The following is a 17,474-nucleotide window of genomic DNA, read 5'->3' on the forward strand; positions in this document are numbered from 1 at the left end:
TTCAACTTCCTTGAGCTTATTTGGAGCTTTATTACTTAAGCTGTGACTTCACAGTCTTCACCTTCAGCAATATGCAAAACAGAAGCATACAAAGAGGGTTACAACACTTAATGGAGGAAGGGGAAGAGGACAATGCCAAGGCAGTAGAACAAGGAGCACTGATTTGTTCTCAAATCTCACATGAAGACTGTTGGAAAAGGCCAATTGCTTTACAGAACAGAAAAAATAAAATCAAGGAAATGAATCCCAGATTCTTCCTAAATTTAAGTGAGCTGGAACCAGAAAGACACAAACACCAATGGCAAAATGCAGATAAACCAAGCGGAGTAAATCCAGACAGAACCCAACAGTAACAGAAGCTGTATGAATAAATAAAGTCCCTAGTATTAAATCAGATTTGTGCTGCCACTCAGCTTCTTTCACAGACATACAGAGCTGTTCCTGACCGTGGCGTGGCAACTCAGCCTCTGCTCCTCTGAAGCCACTGTCCAACCAGGTAGAAAAATAAAGGTCTAATTCACTGGAAATTCTTTCATTTACAAAACTAATGGAATATGGTTTGTTTATGCTTCTGTGTCAGCTTATTTATCTTCAACTCCATTCTGCTCATCTTTCATTTCCGCGTCTTCAGTGTGGCTGGTTTGAAGAGTAGTAGCTGGCTAAACAGAGACACACAAGATAAAGCAAATACCTTCATTTATTATAAAAAAATGCTAAAATTTGAAACAACACCAGAAACGTCATATAATGCCTATCACTGAACTGATTCTCAACATCATCTGACAATATATTGAGAAAAACAAACAAATCCTATACTAAAGTAGATAGCAAAAATTAAGAAGTGTTCTATTTTTACAGCATCTCTAGTGGTCTGCAGTGCATCAATCTGCTGTCTGTGAAGAACAGGACTCCACTGTCTTTCTTAGGGGCAGACATACATTTCAGTAGTGTTAACACAGTCCTTTTGCACTTTTCATGGCAACAGCTTGTTTCAGCAATCTGTTCAGATCTTGTTTCAGCAGCATATCTTTCCATGTGCCACACCTATGCACACCAGGCTCCTAGCAGCTGTGCTGCCTGGAAGGAACCTCCAAAGCACAGCCAGGTAATGAGCAATTCACAGAACCACTGCACTGCAGGGGTTGGAAGGGACCTCTGGAGATCATCTAGTGCAACTCCCAATTAAATCCTGAAATTTTACACGTGAAGATGCAAAACAGTTCTAGTTTGGCTGCTATACCTTAATCTTGCTCAGATTCTTCATTAAAAACAAGACAAGACACTGGGTAAGCACATATGACAGTATTCCAGGATCCAGTATACAAGGACTGCTTTAGCTGACTACAAAACCACCCTACTCACTGACAATGCCACTTTCCTCGCAGAATCAACAGGGAATTTTTAAGTGTTTGTGTACACTTATCCATGAGTAGGAGAACTAAATGCACAAAACTACTGCTACTTTTTGAGAAGCAAACAAACAAACTCACACAAACAGTCCAGAGCAGCTTGCCCATCTAACCACAGAATTAAGAATTATCTCCTCTTTCCCTCCCACCCTTACTACATGACTTCAGCAGAGCTGAAGCATGAAACGCATCAACCATTACCTCTGGGAGAAAACGTGATTTCTTACAGACTTCATTTTGAAAGAATGGGGGAGAGGCAGAGGAAGGGGAGTAATCTGTGATGTGTTTCATGTAAGAAGCAGTCAGCTGACGCAGTCTGAGATGCCTTAGTTGTCTGAATTGCCAGCTACATGCATTTCATTTGAGGACAATAGGCCCAAGACAGACTCATACCAGAGTCACCCAGCCACCAGAAACGACTGTTCTCAGAATAATCAGTTCAAGGACAAAAGGCACTTTTTGAATTCTTGAATGTTGCCCCGCTCACACCTCATCACTGCTTTCTTATTAATACTGCCCTGTTGCAAAATCAGTTTAAATAACTAAAAGGATTTTATGCAATATCCCTCGAGTACTGACAGTTGTCTTGTTCAGACAAGATGATTCCATCATGTTGAGCATTGCCTACCCCCATTATTTCCCCACTAAAAGCAGCTAGCTACTTGTGTGCTCTCTCACTGTATGAGAAGTAAGCCAAATACTCAAAATTCTATTCCTTGTCTAACGTGTGACATTAGACCATATGATCTTCTGGAGTAGTGCTACTTACCTTTAAGTCTTTGTCTGCAAGCCTTTGGAACATATTGGCATACATCTTTTTCTCTTTCTCATGCTGCTCCCGTATTTTTTGCTGACAAGTTACTAGTTGCACTTTGGCAGCTTTGTTACTTGGATAGAGTTGTATCACCTTCTGGAAATCTCCTCGGGCCAATTCAAAGTCATTGACAGCCAAGTGGGCTTCTCCACGCCGGAAGAGGCCTTTTTCATTGCTGCTATCCAGCTCAAGTGCCTGCATTTAAAATAGAGAAAGAAACAAAAACAACATTTGAAAACAGAGCAGTGTTTGTTTTTCGGTTTGCTTTTTTTTAAACTAATATGCAGACAGAGTATCAGCAACTGTTAGAAAATGAACATTCCTATTTTCACTCACTGTTGTCAGGACTTAGTAATAAATTGAATTAAATACAGCAAAAATAAGTAGAAGATACAATACGCTATATCCAGCACCTGCTGTTCGTACTTATTTTATTTGCTAATACCCAACTGCCAGCTGATCAGAAAGTCTGAATACCACATGGCCGGCTATTCCTCAAGTCATTAAAGCAAGAGATAAACCCTCAGATCGCTTGAGCAGTTTAAGAATGAATAGACCCTACTACCTTGTTGCAGTTCTCCAAAGCCTGAGAGTACTCCTTCAGCTTGAGATGGCACATAGCTAGATTAAGGTGGGCAGCGAGCCTCAAGCTCTTGGCTTTTATATCTTCCTCATCAGAGAGTCCTGATTCATGCTCCAGCCACGACACAATCTTCTTATACTGTAATGCTGCTCGTTTGTATTTCCCCTCCTGTAAACAAGGCAGTTTAGTTTTCACAAAGCTCATCACAGTTACTTTTATTTAAACTTCCCCCTGCCCCTTCTGCTTACCTAGAACAATAGATCTGAAAGAAGTAAAAAATAAATCAGAGTAATCAGAAAACAACTATTACCAAAAATACACTACCATCATAGTGTATCTCTACTGCAGTGGATTAGAAAAATCTATTTGGACATTGCAACTCTAAGGCTATTTTTTTTTTCCCCCCTTTTCAGACACCTTCCCCCACAGTCCTCCTCATAAAATGACAAAGCTATGAACACCACTCTCAAATGACCAAAGCTGTAGATAATTATCATCAGTTCATAATATGGACTAAGAAATATTATTGGGTATGATAATTTACCTTGAAGTATTGAGTGCCTCTCTCCTTCACCATGCAGCTTTGTTCCAATTTCTCTTCTGTATTCATTTCCCAAGACTCCTTAGCCTATCCAAACAGGAATAATTCAAGACAGTGACAAGGAAACTGTACGGCCATGCTATTTCTCAGTAACAGCACACTAGAAACAGACTTGGAAAAAACAGTTTTGTACAGCTACTGGAAACTGAGCTAGAGCAGGAGAGATGCTGACAGCAACAGACAGGAAATCAGTAAGGAGAATTTCAATCAAGAGCTCCCAGAGCATAATCACCACAGTAACATCCTCCCTATTTCAACTCAAAGGTTTAAGGATTCCATTGTCCTTTCTTAAGTTGCATCAACAATCCCCACACCTCCCAGTTTTTTTTGCTCTCGTTCCCACCTTTTCAAAGCTTTTGAGTTTCACTTCATATTGTAGTTCCGCATCCGGAGGGATCTGAAATTTCTCCTTCCCAGTACTTCCAAAACCATAGCTGCAAGATTGGGGGAAAAAAAAAGTTCCAAATCTGGATATTCAGACAAACCTCTACACAGGAAGCTGGAGGTAAAAACCACAAAAATCTGCGTATATAGCATATTGCAAGACAAAGTCAAGGAACTGCAGACAATTTTCCAGAATTTGCATGTGCAAGACAAAAGTGAGGTAGAAAAACCTAGGATTAATTTTACTAATTTCCACGTTACCGATTTTTGTTTTGGTTTTTGGTTTTGTGTTTTTGTTTTTCAAGTTTTACTTGTTGTTTGGTTGCTGCTGTTTCTGCGAAGGGAAAGCAAGTTAAAAATACTTTGAGGTTGCATACATCTTGCTTTATATTATAGCCCGAGACAGATATTGCAAAGGAAATAGCCAGTGTTCTATTTCCAGAAAGAAACATCAATACATAGAGATTAAGAGAACACCTGTTCATAAGATACTGCCAATCCACTAATTAACAGTAAATGACTATACAAAGGTTCTGCCCTGAACCTCCATTAACAAACTGTATACTATCAGAAAAGCCCTGAACATAGGTCTACTTTCCCTTTCTTCCATCAAATTCAGTTCCAACTTAAAAACAAATACATTCAAGTTTGATGGAAACAATCAATGCAAACTCAACTTGTTTTTTATTTGTTCACACTGTAAGAGGAAAATTAAATGCTCTTAAATGCAAGCAGAAAGTCCGTTTATATCTCTGAGTTAGTTGTTCTTGGTCTCAGAATTCTGAGATGTTACGTCCAAGGTTTAGACAAAACTCCACATTACTCCTCACAGAAAACTTGAATGTCTTCTTCCAAATTGCTTAAAAATTCAAGCAAACACTTTCTAGTAGCAAAAGGATTTCAGTTACTTTTAACTGACCACATTTCACCTGAACACTATATATCTTAAATCACATAAGGCTACTCAGAAGGCTTATTGGAACTTTTACTCTTCTGTTATTTAATCTAGGTGTCTTTATACACAGTGCTGCATATTAAGTATACTTCCATTATGAAGGACCCACATGAATGTAAGTTAAAAACAGCAACAGTATGTTATAATATTCACTAGGATCAACACTATAGAGACTTAAGTCAATTTCTTTTTCAATGCTAGTATCAGTGGCTAAGAAATCTTAGCTTCATATCTTCCACAAATCAAAGTTTTAGGTCTGATTATGTGTTTACTATAGCACTGAAAAGAGTTGAAAGACATTGCAAACACACTGCTCTCACTAGATGCTTAGAATAAGCACTCTCAAGTACCAGAAGATCATAAACAGCTTACCTGGGTTTGAGATAGAAAATGGATTCCTCAGATTTCTCCATTTTCTGGATTGCTTTTTCCAGACCATGAGGAAGATCATAGTTATCACCTTCTCCAACCTCAAACCGCAGCTCACGCCTATCAAAAACACGATCTCTGTATCTGCCTTCAAACTGGACTGGTAACAAAAAAAGAGAACCCAGACACAAATCAGAAGGTGTCTGTGTGTAGTAAGGGGTAGGTAGCACAGACAATACAAGTAATGCTAAAGCTTCCCCTTCTAACCCATCTTTTCTCTTTTTAAGGCTTACATGCTTATGTTAGATATTGGCAACAAATTCCACTTCTGCTGCTTTAGTTAATAAATACAAAAGTATTTCTTCAAGCTGTTGCGTTGTGTGGGATTTTTTTTCCCTACTTCAACAACAAACCTCAGAACTACTTTCCCTCTTGCTCCTCAGCAAATGGACATAGTTAGGCTCCTTAACTTTTGTGATCAGATAAGCACTTGATCAGATTTGGTATCTCTGAAGAACACAGCTGCTAGTGGAAAATCTAACCTTCTCTTTAAAGAGAATGAAAGCTTACTCTTAGTTATGTTACTTGCTAACGGGAAGAGAAGACTGGTATTCTTGTCTCCCAGAACAAAGAAACTGCAGGTAGAGAAAAACACACTTTCCATCACAGTAAACCCATTTACTAGTTGTGTAATATACATACTCTCTACAAGAGCACCCTCATTGGGCTTCGAGTAGCCTTCGCCTTTCTTACGGATTCTTCGGATGATGCCACCATCTTCATCATCAGTGAGGTCTTCCCCCTTAAACTCAAACAGCTCTATCTATGGAGGGAAGAAAAATCTTGCATTTACTTCTATCACATCAATTCAGTAACTCATAGAATTTGTACCTGAGTTCTTTGAAACCATAGCTGTTAAGACAGCCACTGTCTTAATACCCTGTAAGATATTAGGCAGCCAAGACTCTGAAGATGCCATATTTAGCAGATAATAAATGGAAACCTACTGAGCAGTTTCAAATGATTATTTAGGCTTTTTTTTTTTTTTTTTTTAAGAACCGCAGCAACTTTGGTCTTCCAATACTACAAATAAGATCCTTTAATTGAAAGGACTGTGAGACTGGCTTCTGAGTAAGTGTTACATGAGCCATAATATTTAAGGACTACTACAGAACAAACAAACAGATTCTACTGGTTTATTTAACAGCATTTTTCACAGAATCATAGAAGAATATCCTAAGGGCAAGTAGTAAGCTTGAGTTATAAGTAATGCAAGGAGAGAAGGAGCAGGAAAGTTAAATACAAAAGATGTGATCCTTCCCTTAAGTTCTGATCACACCCTTAATTTCATCTATCATCAAATTCAGATCAACTTTAGAGGGCTTGTAATTGAGCCCAAAATTTTCCAAATCTTTGTCCACCAATAAAAAAATTTCAGTGATATTGTTTTAGCTTAGATTTCAACTATTCTCCGTCCATTTCCTCACCCTCCAACTCTTTTGCCAAAGGACAACAGTTTCAAAACTTGCATCCTTCCTTGCATGCCTGAAGGTAGCTACTGTTCTCATTTTATTTCTCTGACATTCTCCTCTCTACTTACGCCTTATCTTTGTGTATTGCGGGAGCATTTCAGAAAAATGAGGACAGAGAAGAAACTAAGATGAGTAAATTATTTAATCATTAAGAAAGAAGTGTAAATAAAGTATTTGTAAAAATACAACAAAACCATGATCTGGTCCACCTTTTAGCCTAGAACTACTGCTGTAACAAATTGCTTAAATTTTTTAAGTTCTGATGCTAATGTTGGAAAAGACTATCCAGCCTGAATCTTCACATGGTCTTCCAAGACTTTAACTCAAATCATAGTTTGAAGTAAGAGTAACAAGACAAAACGGAAAAATGGCCTAGTCACAAAACAAACTTTGTGACAGCTACAAAATTAATAAAAAAAACTTTTTGCTATCTTATCTGTGAATAAAACAGTAAAAAAAAAACTGCACAGAAAAGTAACACAGTGTAGTCAACTTTGATTATGTCAGGCACATCCAACCCACAGGCCACATGCAGCCCAGCACAGCCCATACTAAGGCGCAACCCCTGCCCCACACCATTATGGTAGTGGCTCTCCCCCACTGAATGGCCCAACCCAGTCCCAGGCATGCAACAATCACTCAGCAACAACCAAAACATCAGTATGCTAATAATGCCATCTCAGCTAAAACAAGGACTAGAGGAGAACACAGTGCAGTGCTAACTCTGCGTCTCACACCTGCCATACATATTCTGTTGAACTGAAACCTGTGTCTATTACACATGACGTGCTCTTGTGCTGCTTGGTGAATAAAGTGCAGTGATTGCCAATAGTACTTCAATCTAGCCTGCGTCCTCTCAAAATAGAGGTGACCCCCCCAAAAAAGAAAACTGGGGATGAAGGAAGAACGCTTAAAGGGAAATAGATGAGGACAAATAATATGGCACTACGTTTAATTTGTAAGAAAATAATGTCAGTTTCAAAGATTAAAATTTGAAAAGACATCGTAAGAAAAAACACGCAGCCAAACCCAAAGCATATCACGGAATGTTTTATAAACACAAAACAGCGAACTAAAGAAAAGCCTGTCATCTCAACAAAATATTTAAAATAAAATTACAACCCAAAGAGACTCTATTCTAAAAGCTAGTTATATGGTAGCAAATCTGGCTGCAAAAAAGAAAATAAAAATCAAAAAATGTACTGACAACAAATTTATTAAGCAACATATGGAAAGCACATCAAATATATTTTGTCCTGACTAAAAAAAAAAAAAAAAAAACAACACATCTAAAATCAGTTTGTCTTACCAGATTACAGACAGGCAAACTGAATCACAGAATCACACAGAACTGTAGGGGCTGGAAGGGACCTCTAGAGATCACCTAGTCCAACCCCTCTGCTAAAGCAGGCTCCCTAGACCAGAAAGTGAAGAAACAGGAAAAATCTATCAAAACAAATTTGGAGAGTAAAGCTGCTAATTTCAAATTTTATGCTTTGGCAACAGATGCAAGTACAATGCTACAGATACTGCTGTACTTGCCATTTTTATTAGAGGTACTGAAAATAAATATAACGTCACTGAAGAAATGGCTTCTCTGGTGTTTTTAAAAGACACAACTACACCTCTTCATTTGTACAAGACAGCCAAAATTACAATAAAGCGATTTTATTTAAACTGTCATCAAATCTGGTATAGCCGCTGGTGCCCTGAAAACAAGTTGCTAAAAAAGAGAGACTTAGAAAATTAATGGAAGGCAATGCAATTGCCATCAGTAACTCACATTTGATGAAATACCACTGCGTCCAACATCAACAAAATTTATGTGCATATATCATGTAATGCAAGTCATCAAAGCTTTCAATTCCATGAAATTCAAGGGATTGAGTCATCACCAACTCCAGGAGTTCCTTAAATGTATGGATACTGATTATGGGGACATCATTTACTTTTCTGAAGCCAGGTGGCTAAGCCAAGGTAAAACACTGAAAATACGATATGATACAAGAAATGAAATCAAGTCCTTTATGGAATCAAAATGAAAATTTGTGCCAGAACGTAAGATTAAAAATTGCTCACAGATTTAGCGTTTCTGCTGGATTTGACTGCTCATTTAAATGAGTTAGACATGCAGCTTCAAGACGAAAATGACCTCATCTGCACTGTGTTTCAAACATAACAGCATTTGAAAGGAAACTTAAATTACAGCAAGTTCAAGTTACGTCAAATAATTTCATGCATTTTGATATGCTGGCTAAACACAGTCCAGTTAACAGTGAAAAATATGCAGCCTTGGTTTCCATTTTGAAAAAGGAATTTGAGAATAGGTTTCAGTATTTAAAAAAAAAACTATTTTCGTTGTATTTGCGGCTCTGTTTTCAGTTATCTAAATACATTACCTGCTAATTTTCAATGTACAGAAGTGCTATCAAATATTCAAGAATTTGATCGTGTCTGTTTATGAGACTTTTGAAAGACCTGTCTTAGCAGAGAAAAATATCCCTCATTTCACAATCATGTCTTATTCACGTCATTGCTTTTTTGGCAGCGTATACATTTGTGAACAATTATTGTCAAGGATGAAGCACAGGAAGAGTAAAATTTCAAAGATCTCTGATGAGCACCTTGAGAACAGAAGAACTGCAACCACTTCCACTGAAACAGACTGATGTATTAGTTTCACAAAGACAACGTCAAATACACCACTGGTTTCATATTTTTATTGCTCTATTTTTAATGTTTTATTTAAAAATACTTAAAAAATAACAGTTTTTTTTACTTATATTAACTATGCTATACATTCAGCCCAAGAAATTTCCTCTTCACTTGGTGCTGCCAGGCAAGCCAGAAGTTTACACACATGGTTTACAATAAAATACCTATTTTTAGAAAGTTCAAAGCTATCACTGCAGAGATTCATGAACTGAAGTAAAGCTACATGGAACACAAAAGGAATTGAATATGCATTTGCACAAAGATTATTTCTACTTGATATTTTGATAGATACCTAACACCAAATACAATCCTGGTCTAATTTAGTTTATCTGACACAGATGCTCCAAAACAGACCACTGATGACAATACAGGTTTCTCCACTTCTTTTAGCATGCTCCCTCCCTACCATACTCTACAGAAAGATCATGAGAGATATATATCTCAGACATCCGCTACTTCAGGTCATAGCCACCAGTATCCAAACACTGATTTGATGATTAATGATAGTTACTAAATCTCTCAACGGCAGCTTTAGAGAGTCCTAACATGAGCACATACACACACACACACAAAATAGTGTTTTATCTGTAAGGCAACTTGTACACAATTCTGGTGTGGTGATGGCATTTGCAAAGGAACCACACTAGCACTGTTGTTTTTGTTTGTTTTTAAGAAAAATATAGAATATTAAAATAAACTAGAAAGAAAATGTAGGAGGTAGACTAAAGAAAGTAGAAGCTTCGTAAACTAAGTATCTAACATTCCTGTTTAAAATGGTATTTTATCACATAATTTTCACAGTGAAATATCATGGTTTTTGTTTGCTCTTCAGTAGTACAGTTTACTTACCTCAAAAATCAGCGTAGCATTGGGAGGTATCTTTGGTGGGCTGCCAGCTAAGCCATAGGCATATTCTGGTTTACACGTAATCTGACAGATTTCACCAACCTTCATAGTTGCCACAGCAATGTCCCATGCTTTGATCACCTCACCTGCACAAACCAAATTTCTATCATGATTATTCTATCATGCTAGGTATACATTAAAGACATAATTGGCTCTTTCAGTACACAAAAGCTAAGACAAAAGAAGTACTGACTTATGCTCATTCTGGTTTATATACATCAGTTTTAACTGTAATCAAGTTACTTGGGCATGCAAATTTAACTAAATTTTTTTTCATTCTAAATATACCGATTCTTCTTCTCCCCTTACTTCCTCACCCATAGAGAACATAGGTAATCTGGACACAGACCATGTCTGAAGTGCCTGGCACAATCTCAAGTGCGAGCAAGTAGTAACACTCTTCAAAGAGGAAGGCCTTAGGGTAAGAGATAGTCTGCTTGTATTTTGAAAACAATCTACAATAGCCTTTTCTCTCTGCACTTTATCAGCTGGCAAAGACCAACACAAGTAGTAACTAAAAGTTGTGTGTGTTTGTAACAGAAGGGGAAAGGAAAGCAGAACAACCATCCCTTCTAAAGCCAAAGTAACAAAATCCTCTTCCTCAAGCTCTTCTACTTGTAGCTCCTTTCAATTCAATCAAGCTGCCTTTTTATTAGCCTTGTACTATTTGGTAAAACTCCTATCATCCCAGATTTCAGGACTCTATAGAATTTACCTCCCAAATAAAAAGGCAGTAGACAGAGAACTCCTAGTGAAAAACACAGACTGAATAGTAAAATTTGCTGGAACTAGGATGTTTGAATTTTCATACTCAAAAAAAAAAAAAACAAAGGTTTTTGATAATGAAGAGATTTACTTCAACAGTTAGATTTGGGAGCTTAGGGAAAAAGGGAGTACATTTCCTCTTTCCTTCAGTTGCAGCTGACAGCTGCCCTTGTGCACTCTGTCCCAGTATTCACGCATCCTTTCTCAGTACCCAGTCACAATAAAGTCCTCTTGAATCTGAGGCAACAAAATACAAAAGCAACGTAAAAACAATCAACAAAATACATGCTGTGGCTATTTAACTGCCTTTTATCACTGTATCTCACAGTAAATTCACATTGAAGTGAGTCTGCTTTCCCTGGAGTGTTGTACCTGAGGTCCTGAGAATTCTGAAGCAGGTACATAGCATGCCCATTCAGAAAGATCTCAAAGCACTTCTGATTGAATCATTTTAAGTGAATAAACCTTAAGCTCTGACAACAAGTTTAGACAGCAATTTTAATAAGTGATAGAGCCACATGTGCAAGGAAACTCCATCTCAATATTACTAAGATCAATCAGAAGCAAACATAAGGTATTACCTTTCCCCAGGTCAAATGAAAACTTGTCTCTCCTGTCCAGACTGGAGTCAAATTTTGTGCCATCAAGAAGCCATCCTGTATAATGGACTGTCACTTTATCACCTATCATCGGAGACTCTGTACCAGTGCCTTCTCTCTTGACAACCTGAGAAAAACAGTAAGCAACACTTAGATGATCATAACTACATTTGCCTATTGGACTTTAATTCTCTTCACTTAATGCGTGTGCCTTACCATCTCCAGTCAACAACAGATTTGCAGGTTTGCTTCAGTTATCTGGAAAGGTAACAATCATTCTGTCTAGAGATGAGTAATGTTTCAAATGCAGGAAGTACATAAAGGTGGCTCTGCCACCACCAGGTACAATCCTCTGGATACTATTCTGATTCAAAGCTAATGAACAATCAAAAGGACCTCTCCTGGAATCAATGCAATAATAGTAGTACAAAATTGGTTTAGGTCAGTTCAGTTACACCTTTTCAATAGGTGTAACCTGCACTCTTGTAACTACTACTACAAAAAAATAAAGTTTGGGCTGGCAGTTGTGCTGACTGGACTTCACAACCTCCACAATGTTTTGCCTTACCAGCTCATAATTGCACTTTTTTTTTTTTTTAAACTTTACACAACATCAGTTCTTTTGCCAGTATTCCCCTCCTCTTTTATATTTTTATTATCAACTGCTTCTTCACCATCAAAGTGTGGGTACTACATATGCTAGACAGATACTTCCTGCCTATGCTTCTTCTCTCTATCCTTCCTTACTATTTTCAAGTAATCAAGGTATATGAGACCTCCAGGCAGCTCCCTCAGCAGTCACACATGTGAGAACTCCAACCTGATACTGTGCTACACACAAAAGCTTGAAACTTTCACCAGAGTACGTCAGCAAGAAACATAGGAAATAGCATTGAGATCAAGCACCTGTTTTTCCAATGTGGTCCCAGCATCCTTCCTGGAAAGGCAGTGCTACTATGACAAACATGGAATCTAAAGCCAGAAAGCTCAAAAGGTTAAAAACAAAATTTTGCCTTTTCTGTGCTGTTGCTTTTAATCGTTCCTAACAATAAGCCTCAAATTTCAAGAAAGACTTCCAGTAATTGTGAAAAGTTTTTAAGACAGACTAGAAAACTTCCTAGAGATATGGAAATTGGATTTCTCCTGTCAGAGGAGGAAGTTAGTGCAACTCCCCTCTCACAGCATAAATTTTGCCAACCTTATCAACTGATGTACAAATACAAAAGAAAGAAACCATACTACAGCATTTCCAGCACACAGCAAGGGCAGAGACCATCACCACCAGCCTCGCAGACAGCTCTAACCAACAACCTCACCGGCAACTCCTAAATAACTCATTTTCTCTAAGAAGCTGAACCAGCAGGTAGCCTTCCCAGCTCTTGTCATCAAACACAAATAAGTCAGGTCCAAGTGTAAAACGCACCATCTCATGCTCCAAGAGATGCTCGTATCAAGATGGAGTGCCCTCATTGTTAGGCTGTTAGAAGCGCTCTGTTCCACCTACGTACAGCAGCAAAGCTCACTACCGGCTACACAAATGTAGGAGATGCACACGCTGTGCCAAGGCACCATCTTTAATTCCAGCCTCCGACCACGTGCTGGGGGCGGGACGGATCTGCGCACCCCCCCTCCCCCCCAAAACTAGCGAGTAGATTGCTCATCCCGGCTTTCCCATACCCACGCGGGACAGGGAGTGACGCCCCTTCTTTCCCCCCGCCTCTCCCTTGGGACTTCCTCACGGAAAGCGCGGGCTCCATCTCGTCCCCGGTTCCCACGGGGAGCCCCGTAAGCGGGTAGCGCCTGCGCAGGCCGAGACAGCCGCCTCCAGCGCTGCGGCTGATGTGTAACCCAGAGGGCTGCGCGAACATTCCGCGCGGCGGGCGGCCTGGTAACAGCCCTGCACCGAGAGGAAGGGGACAGCCGGCGAGCTGGCGGCGCGGGGAAGGACGCCCAAGGGAGCGCCCACTCGCAGGCCGATGCGGAGGTCCCTGCCCCGGGATGATACCCCACCGTCCCCTGAGTAGCACGCAGTGGTCTCTGCAGCCGCTCGGTACCTTGAGAACGCCCTCATCCTGTTTGGGGGTGATGTCCGTCCCCTCCAAGGGAGCCCCGTCCGTTTTCATCTCTTCCGCCGTCATCCCGTCTGTCGCTGCCACCGCTGCGCTAGGAAAAGGGCTGCCTAGTGGAGTCGGCGCCGGCCGCCGCGCTGGGCTGGGCTGGTGCCTCGCTGCACCTCCGGCGCCAAGCAGCGAGCGCAGGCTACGCGCACGCCTTCCCTCCTACCTTCACCGCAGCGCGGGCCTCGGGTCAGTGAGGAGGAGGAAGGGGAGGGGGAGAGGGAGGGGCCGAGAAGTTTCTAGAGAGGCGGCCGGGCTGCCGCAGAGCGTCCGCCTGTGATAGGGGCGGATTAAAGTGCGCGTCGTCCCTTGGGGCGGGGAGATCGGCGCTGAGTGAGGGATCTGGCTGAGCGGTGGAGGGGTTTGGGGAGGCGGTGGGGCTGAGCTGATGCAGTGCTCAGTTTTCGCTATGTGATGGGGTGCTTGGACTGGCAGTGAGTAGTAGTTGGTGGGCTGGGCTTCGGATTTTTCCCCCAAGCCTCGCTGTAACGTCCTGCTGCTAGTGTTCCCAAACGTATGGGTGTGATGGCTTGTCTCCCCGCGCCGCGGTAGGAGATTTATAGACGAAGTCGTACCGGTAGGCTCGGAAGCAGCGCTCTGAGCGTGAATAGTCTGCCTGTGGAGCACGGGCATCTTTTGGCTTGCTGGGCTGGGGGTCCCTTTCTAAGCCGTTATAACCTAGACCTTGATCTGCTGAGGTGCATAGAGAAATGCATATAAGCTGTTTCTGGCCCAGTAGGACTTAGTACTGCAGGCAGCAAAAATATGGAGGCATTTAATAAGTCTGTATGGTACTAAACGCGTGTTCTCTGGTCTGCACTAATGCTGAAGTTCACTGCACTCTCAAGTCATCCAGTTCCTGATTTCTCTTTTTATGTAGATTTTGTAATTCCATACTATATGTTGGTTTAAACTAAGCACTTGCTGGTCACCTGCCTTTTGTTAGGTAGTGAAATTGAAGGAAAAACAAGAAGAAGGTGTCATTGCAAAATAAAATTTGGGAAGAACAAAGGAAGGATAGGGGGTCCCTGCAAAACAAGATAAAGAAAAAGCTGAGAAGAGTTTCAGTCACAAGGATCTGGTTAAACAAACTTATCTTGCAAGTGTATGGCAGGAGATGCTAGCTTAGCACCTGTGTGTAAATCGTGTTTGCTGGAAAGAACAAAGAGCAACAGACTTTACAGGATACAAAGGCAGTTCTAGTTGGGCAAAAGAACAAACTGAACTCAGATTACAATGTATGTATAAACACGCTAAGGGGGGATGAGCTGATAGGTGTATGAGAAGAATGTGAGGTGAGAAGAATGTGAACCCTGACTACCTCAGCAAAGGGGGAAGGGCTCACTAGCATCAGGGTACAGGGATAAAAGAGGGGCTGTGACCCCTGGTACTTTGAGAGACCCCACAGGGGTTTGCCCCAGCAGACTCTCCCTGTATTCGAATAAAGGAAGCTGAATACTCTTTTCTGTCCCTTTTTGGAATAAAGATGATTGAGCAAGCTTATTAGAGCAGAAACTTTGTTAACAAAGTATATTGCTGGGACTAGTACTTTTTAAGCTGTATGTTGTGTATTTCATAAGCCAGCATTTAAGAAATGGTGGTGTGTAGAAATGATGCCAAATTAGCTATGATTGCCAAACATGCCGGAACCATGCATAAGAAAGTGATAAATAGTGAAAAGGAAAGCAAGCACCTTCTATTGAAGACCTCTTGGATGTGTTCTCTACCTCATATATTTTCAGCCATTTCCCTCAATTGCAGCGCAGACTCTTCCATAAGTAATTTAAACCCAGTGCAGTAGGCTGTATCCCTTATTGCCTTTTCAAAGGCTGCTGAAATATTGTCTGAGGGCCTCCGTTACGGTTCAGTAGTTGAAAATGAGTTGTATGTGGAGTGCTTTGTGGAAAAGGGGCACGGGTGATTAAAAATAAAAAGTGAGTGTTTTAAGTTATGTCAGTGACATAACGCCACTAGGTATGTAGGAATGGAAAGCGAGTCACAAGATAGACAAAAGTCTGAGCTTTCCCTTTTTAAACCTCCTTTTAATACTCTTTTAAGATATGTTTATAGTACTACAGCACTGGAAAGGAGCCTCAAAGTCATGACAGGCCTGTTTTCAAGAAGATATGCAATAGAGACAATTTTGAAAGCAAGATGGGGTGAGTACGAAAGAATGATTTCAGAACTTGATGGTTTCAAGCAGGAGAGGTGAAAATGAAAATTTTGGCAATAGCTTTCAGGTTGTTGCTGAAAGACTAGTAAAATGAGTATCTAAAATAGCAGAGAACAGCCTGGGCAGTAAAACATCCTGAAAAAGCTAATTGCAGGAAGACTATGGAACAGCCTTGAAGGAGGTAAAGCCTCGCTACTGCTTGTCTACAACTTGCTTCATCTTACTCCTTTGCTTCATCTGCACTTCCATGTCAGATGCCATTTTGTCAGACTGCCTCTCTGCTGCCATCTCTTGCATGGCAACAAAATGTAATGCAATGTTGGTGGGAAGGTTCAACATCTGCTTTACCACCAACTTCCTCTGACACAATGTGTCAATATAATAAAGTAGCAGGCATTACTTTCAGAGCAGCCCTCCTGTAAAGATTTGCCAGAGATAACAAGGTTTGGATATAGAAGAGGGACAGAGAGCAACATAGCTCAGTTGTAGCTTTTTCTGAATTGCACTTTTTGTTATTGCAAGCAGTGGTGCTACTCTTGGAAGTCCACAGCAGGGTACAAATATTAATCAGCCTAATTTTAAGCTGTCAGTTTGTGTGACACTGCTGTGAACGCCATTAAGGATGTCAGCTGCTGCCTGCAGACAAGTTAACCCTATATATTTGCCTTTCTCAGCTTCAGTGAGTTACCCCACTATCCTTGCTTTCCCTTGCTCTCAGCAGTGTATAGGAAAACAAGTCCCTTGTTGTCCTTTAAACTTAGAAGAGAGAAAGTTTTTTCTCATCATTTACCACATCACAGCAGACTATAGCAGATTGGTGTGACCCACATGCCTTAGAGGCCGGCCTCTTTTATTTTCCTTTTCAAATGAAGAACTGTGGTATTACGCTCATCTCTTGCTTCAAAACCTAGAAACATTTAAAGAAAAATGAGTTGAGCTGAGCTGTTACACTACAGGCATGTATAGGAAGACCCAACCCCTCCTCCGCTGGACTGGAAAAGGGCTCTGTATTTGCAGCTGAGATTTCTGAGCTGTTCTTCCCCTAATTCACCGACAGATGTCAGCACTTCTCTAAAACTAGGCCTGGGGCTTTCATTTAGCTAAGTTCTCATTTTCTGTAAGTTATTTTCTAGTAAGGTTATGATTCCTTCTCCTGTGCTTCTGAATGTAACTACTCCATATTATTTGGGAGTTTAATTTATGTCAGGCATATCCAACCCGTGGGCTGCATACAGCCCAGCACCACTTGCAGTGCGGCCCACCCCCTGCTCCGTGCTATCATGGTAGTGGCCAACATGCACCCATTGCTCAAATATCAGTGAGCTGTTAATCATAAGTGGGCTGAAACCAGGACAAGGAGAGAGAGCAGTGCAGTGCTAACTCAAGTTATGGCAAATAATTCTATGTATTTTGAAACATTGGCTAAACACAGTCTCCTGCAAACAGCAAAAGATACGCATCTGTGCTTTCCATTGTGACAAAGAAATTTGAGAACAAGTTTGAAGATTGCAAAAAAAATTATAATTTTTGTATATTTGTGACTGTGTTTTCA

At 40.5% G+C, this 17,474-nt stretch overlaps 1 protein-coding gene across 1 annotated transcript; it reads right to left on the reverse strand.

Moving 5' to 3' along the window:
• FKBP4 (FK506 binding protein 4) lies at positions 1–13,982 on the reverse strand. The gene is made up of 10 exons (XM_021394252.1): positions 13,687–13,982; positions 11,615–11,759; positions 10,212–10,354; positions 5,818–5,938; positions 5,119–5,275; positions 3,751–3,841; positions 3,351–3,434; positions 2,789–2,974; positions 2,179–2,418; positions 1–659 (listed from the first exon to the last, which is right to left on the reverse strand). The coding sequence occupies exons 1-10, from the start codon at positions 13,768–13,770 to the stop codon at positions 582–584; spliced, it is 1,329 nt and encodes a 442-aa protein (XP_021249927.1). The 5' UTR covers positions 13,771–13,982; the 3' UTR covers positions 1–581.

Source organism: Numida meleagris, chromosome 1, assembly GCF_002078875.1.
Source record: "Numida meleagris isolate 19003 breed g44 Domestic line chromosome 1, NumMel1.0, whole genome shotgun sequence".
NCBI classification, from domain to species: domain Eukaryota; kingdom Metazoa; phylum Chordata; class Aves; order Galliformes; family Numididae; genus Numida; species Numida meleagris.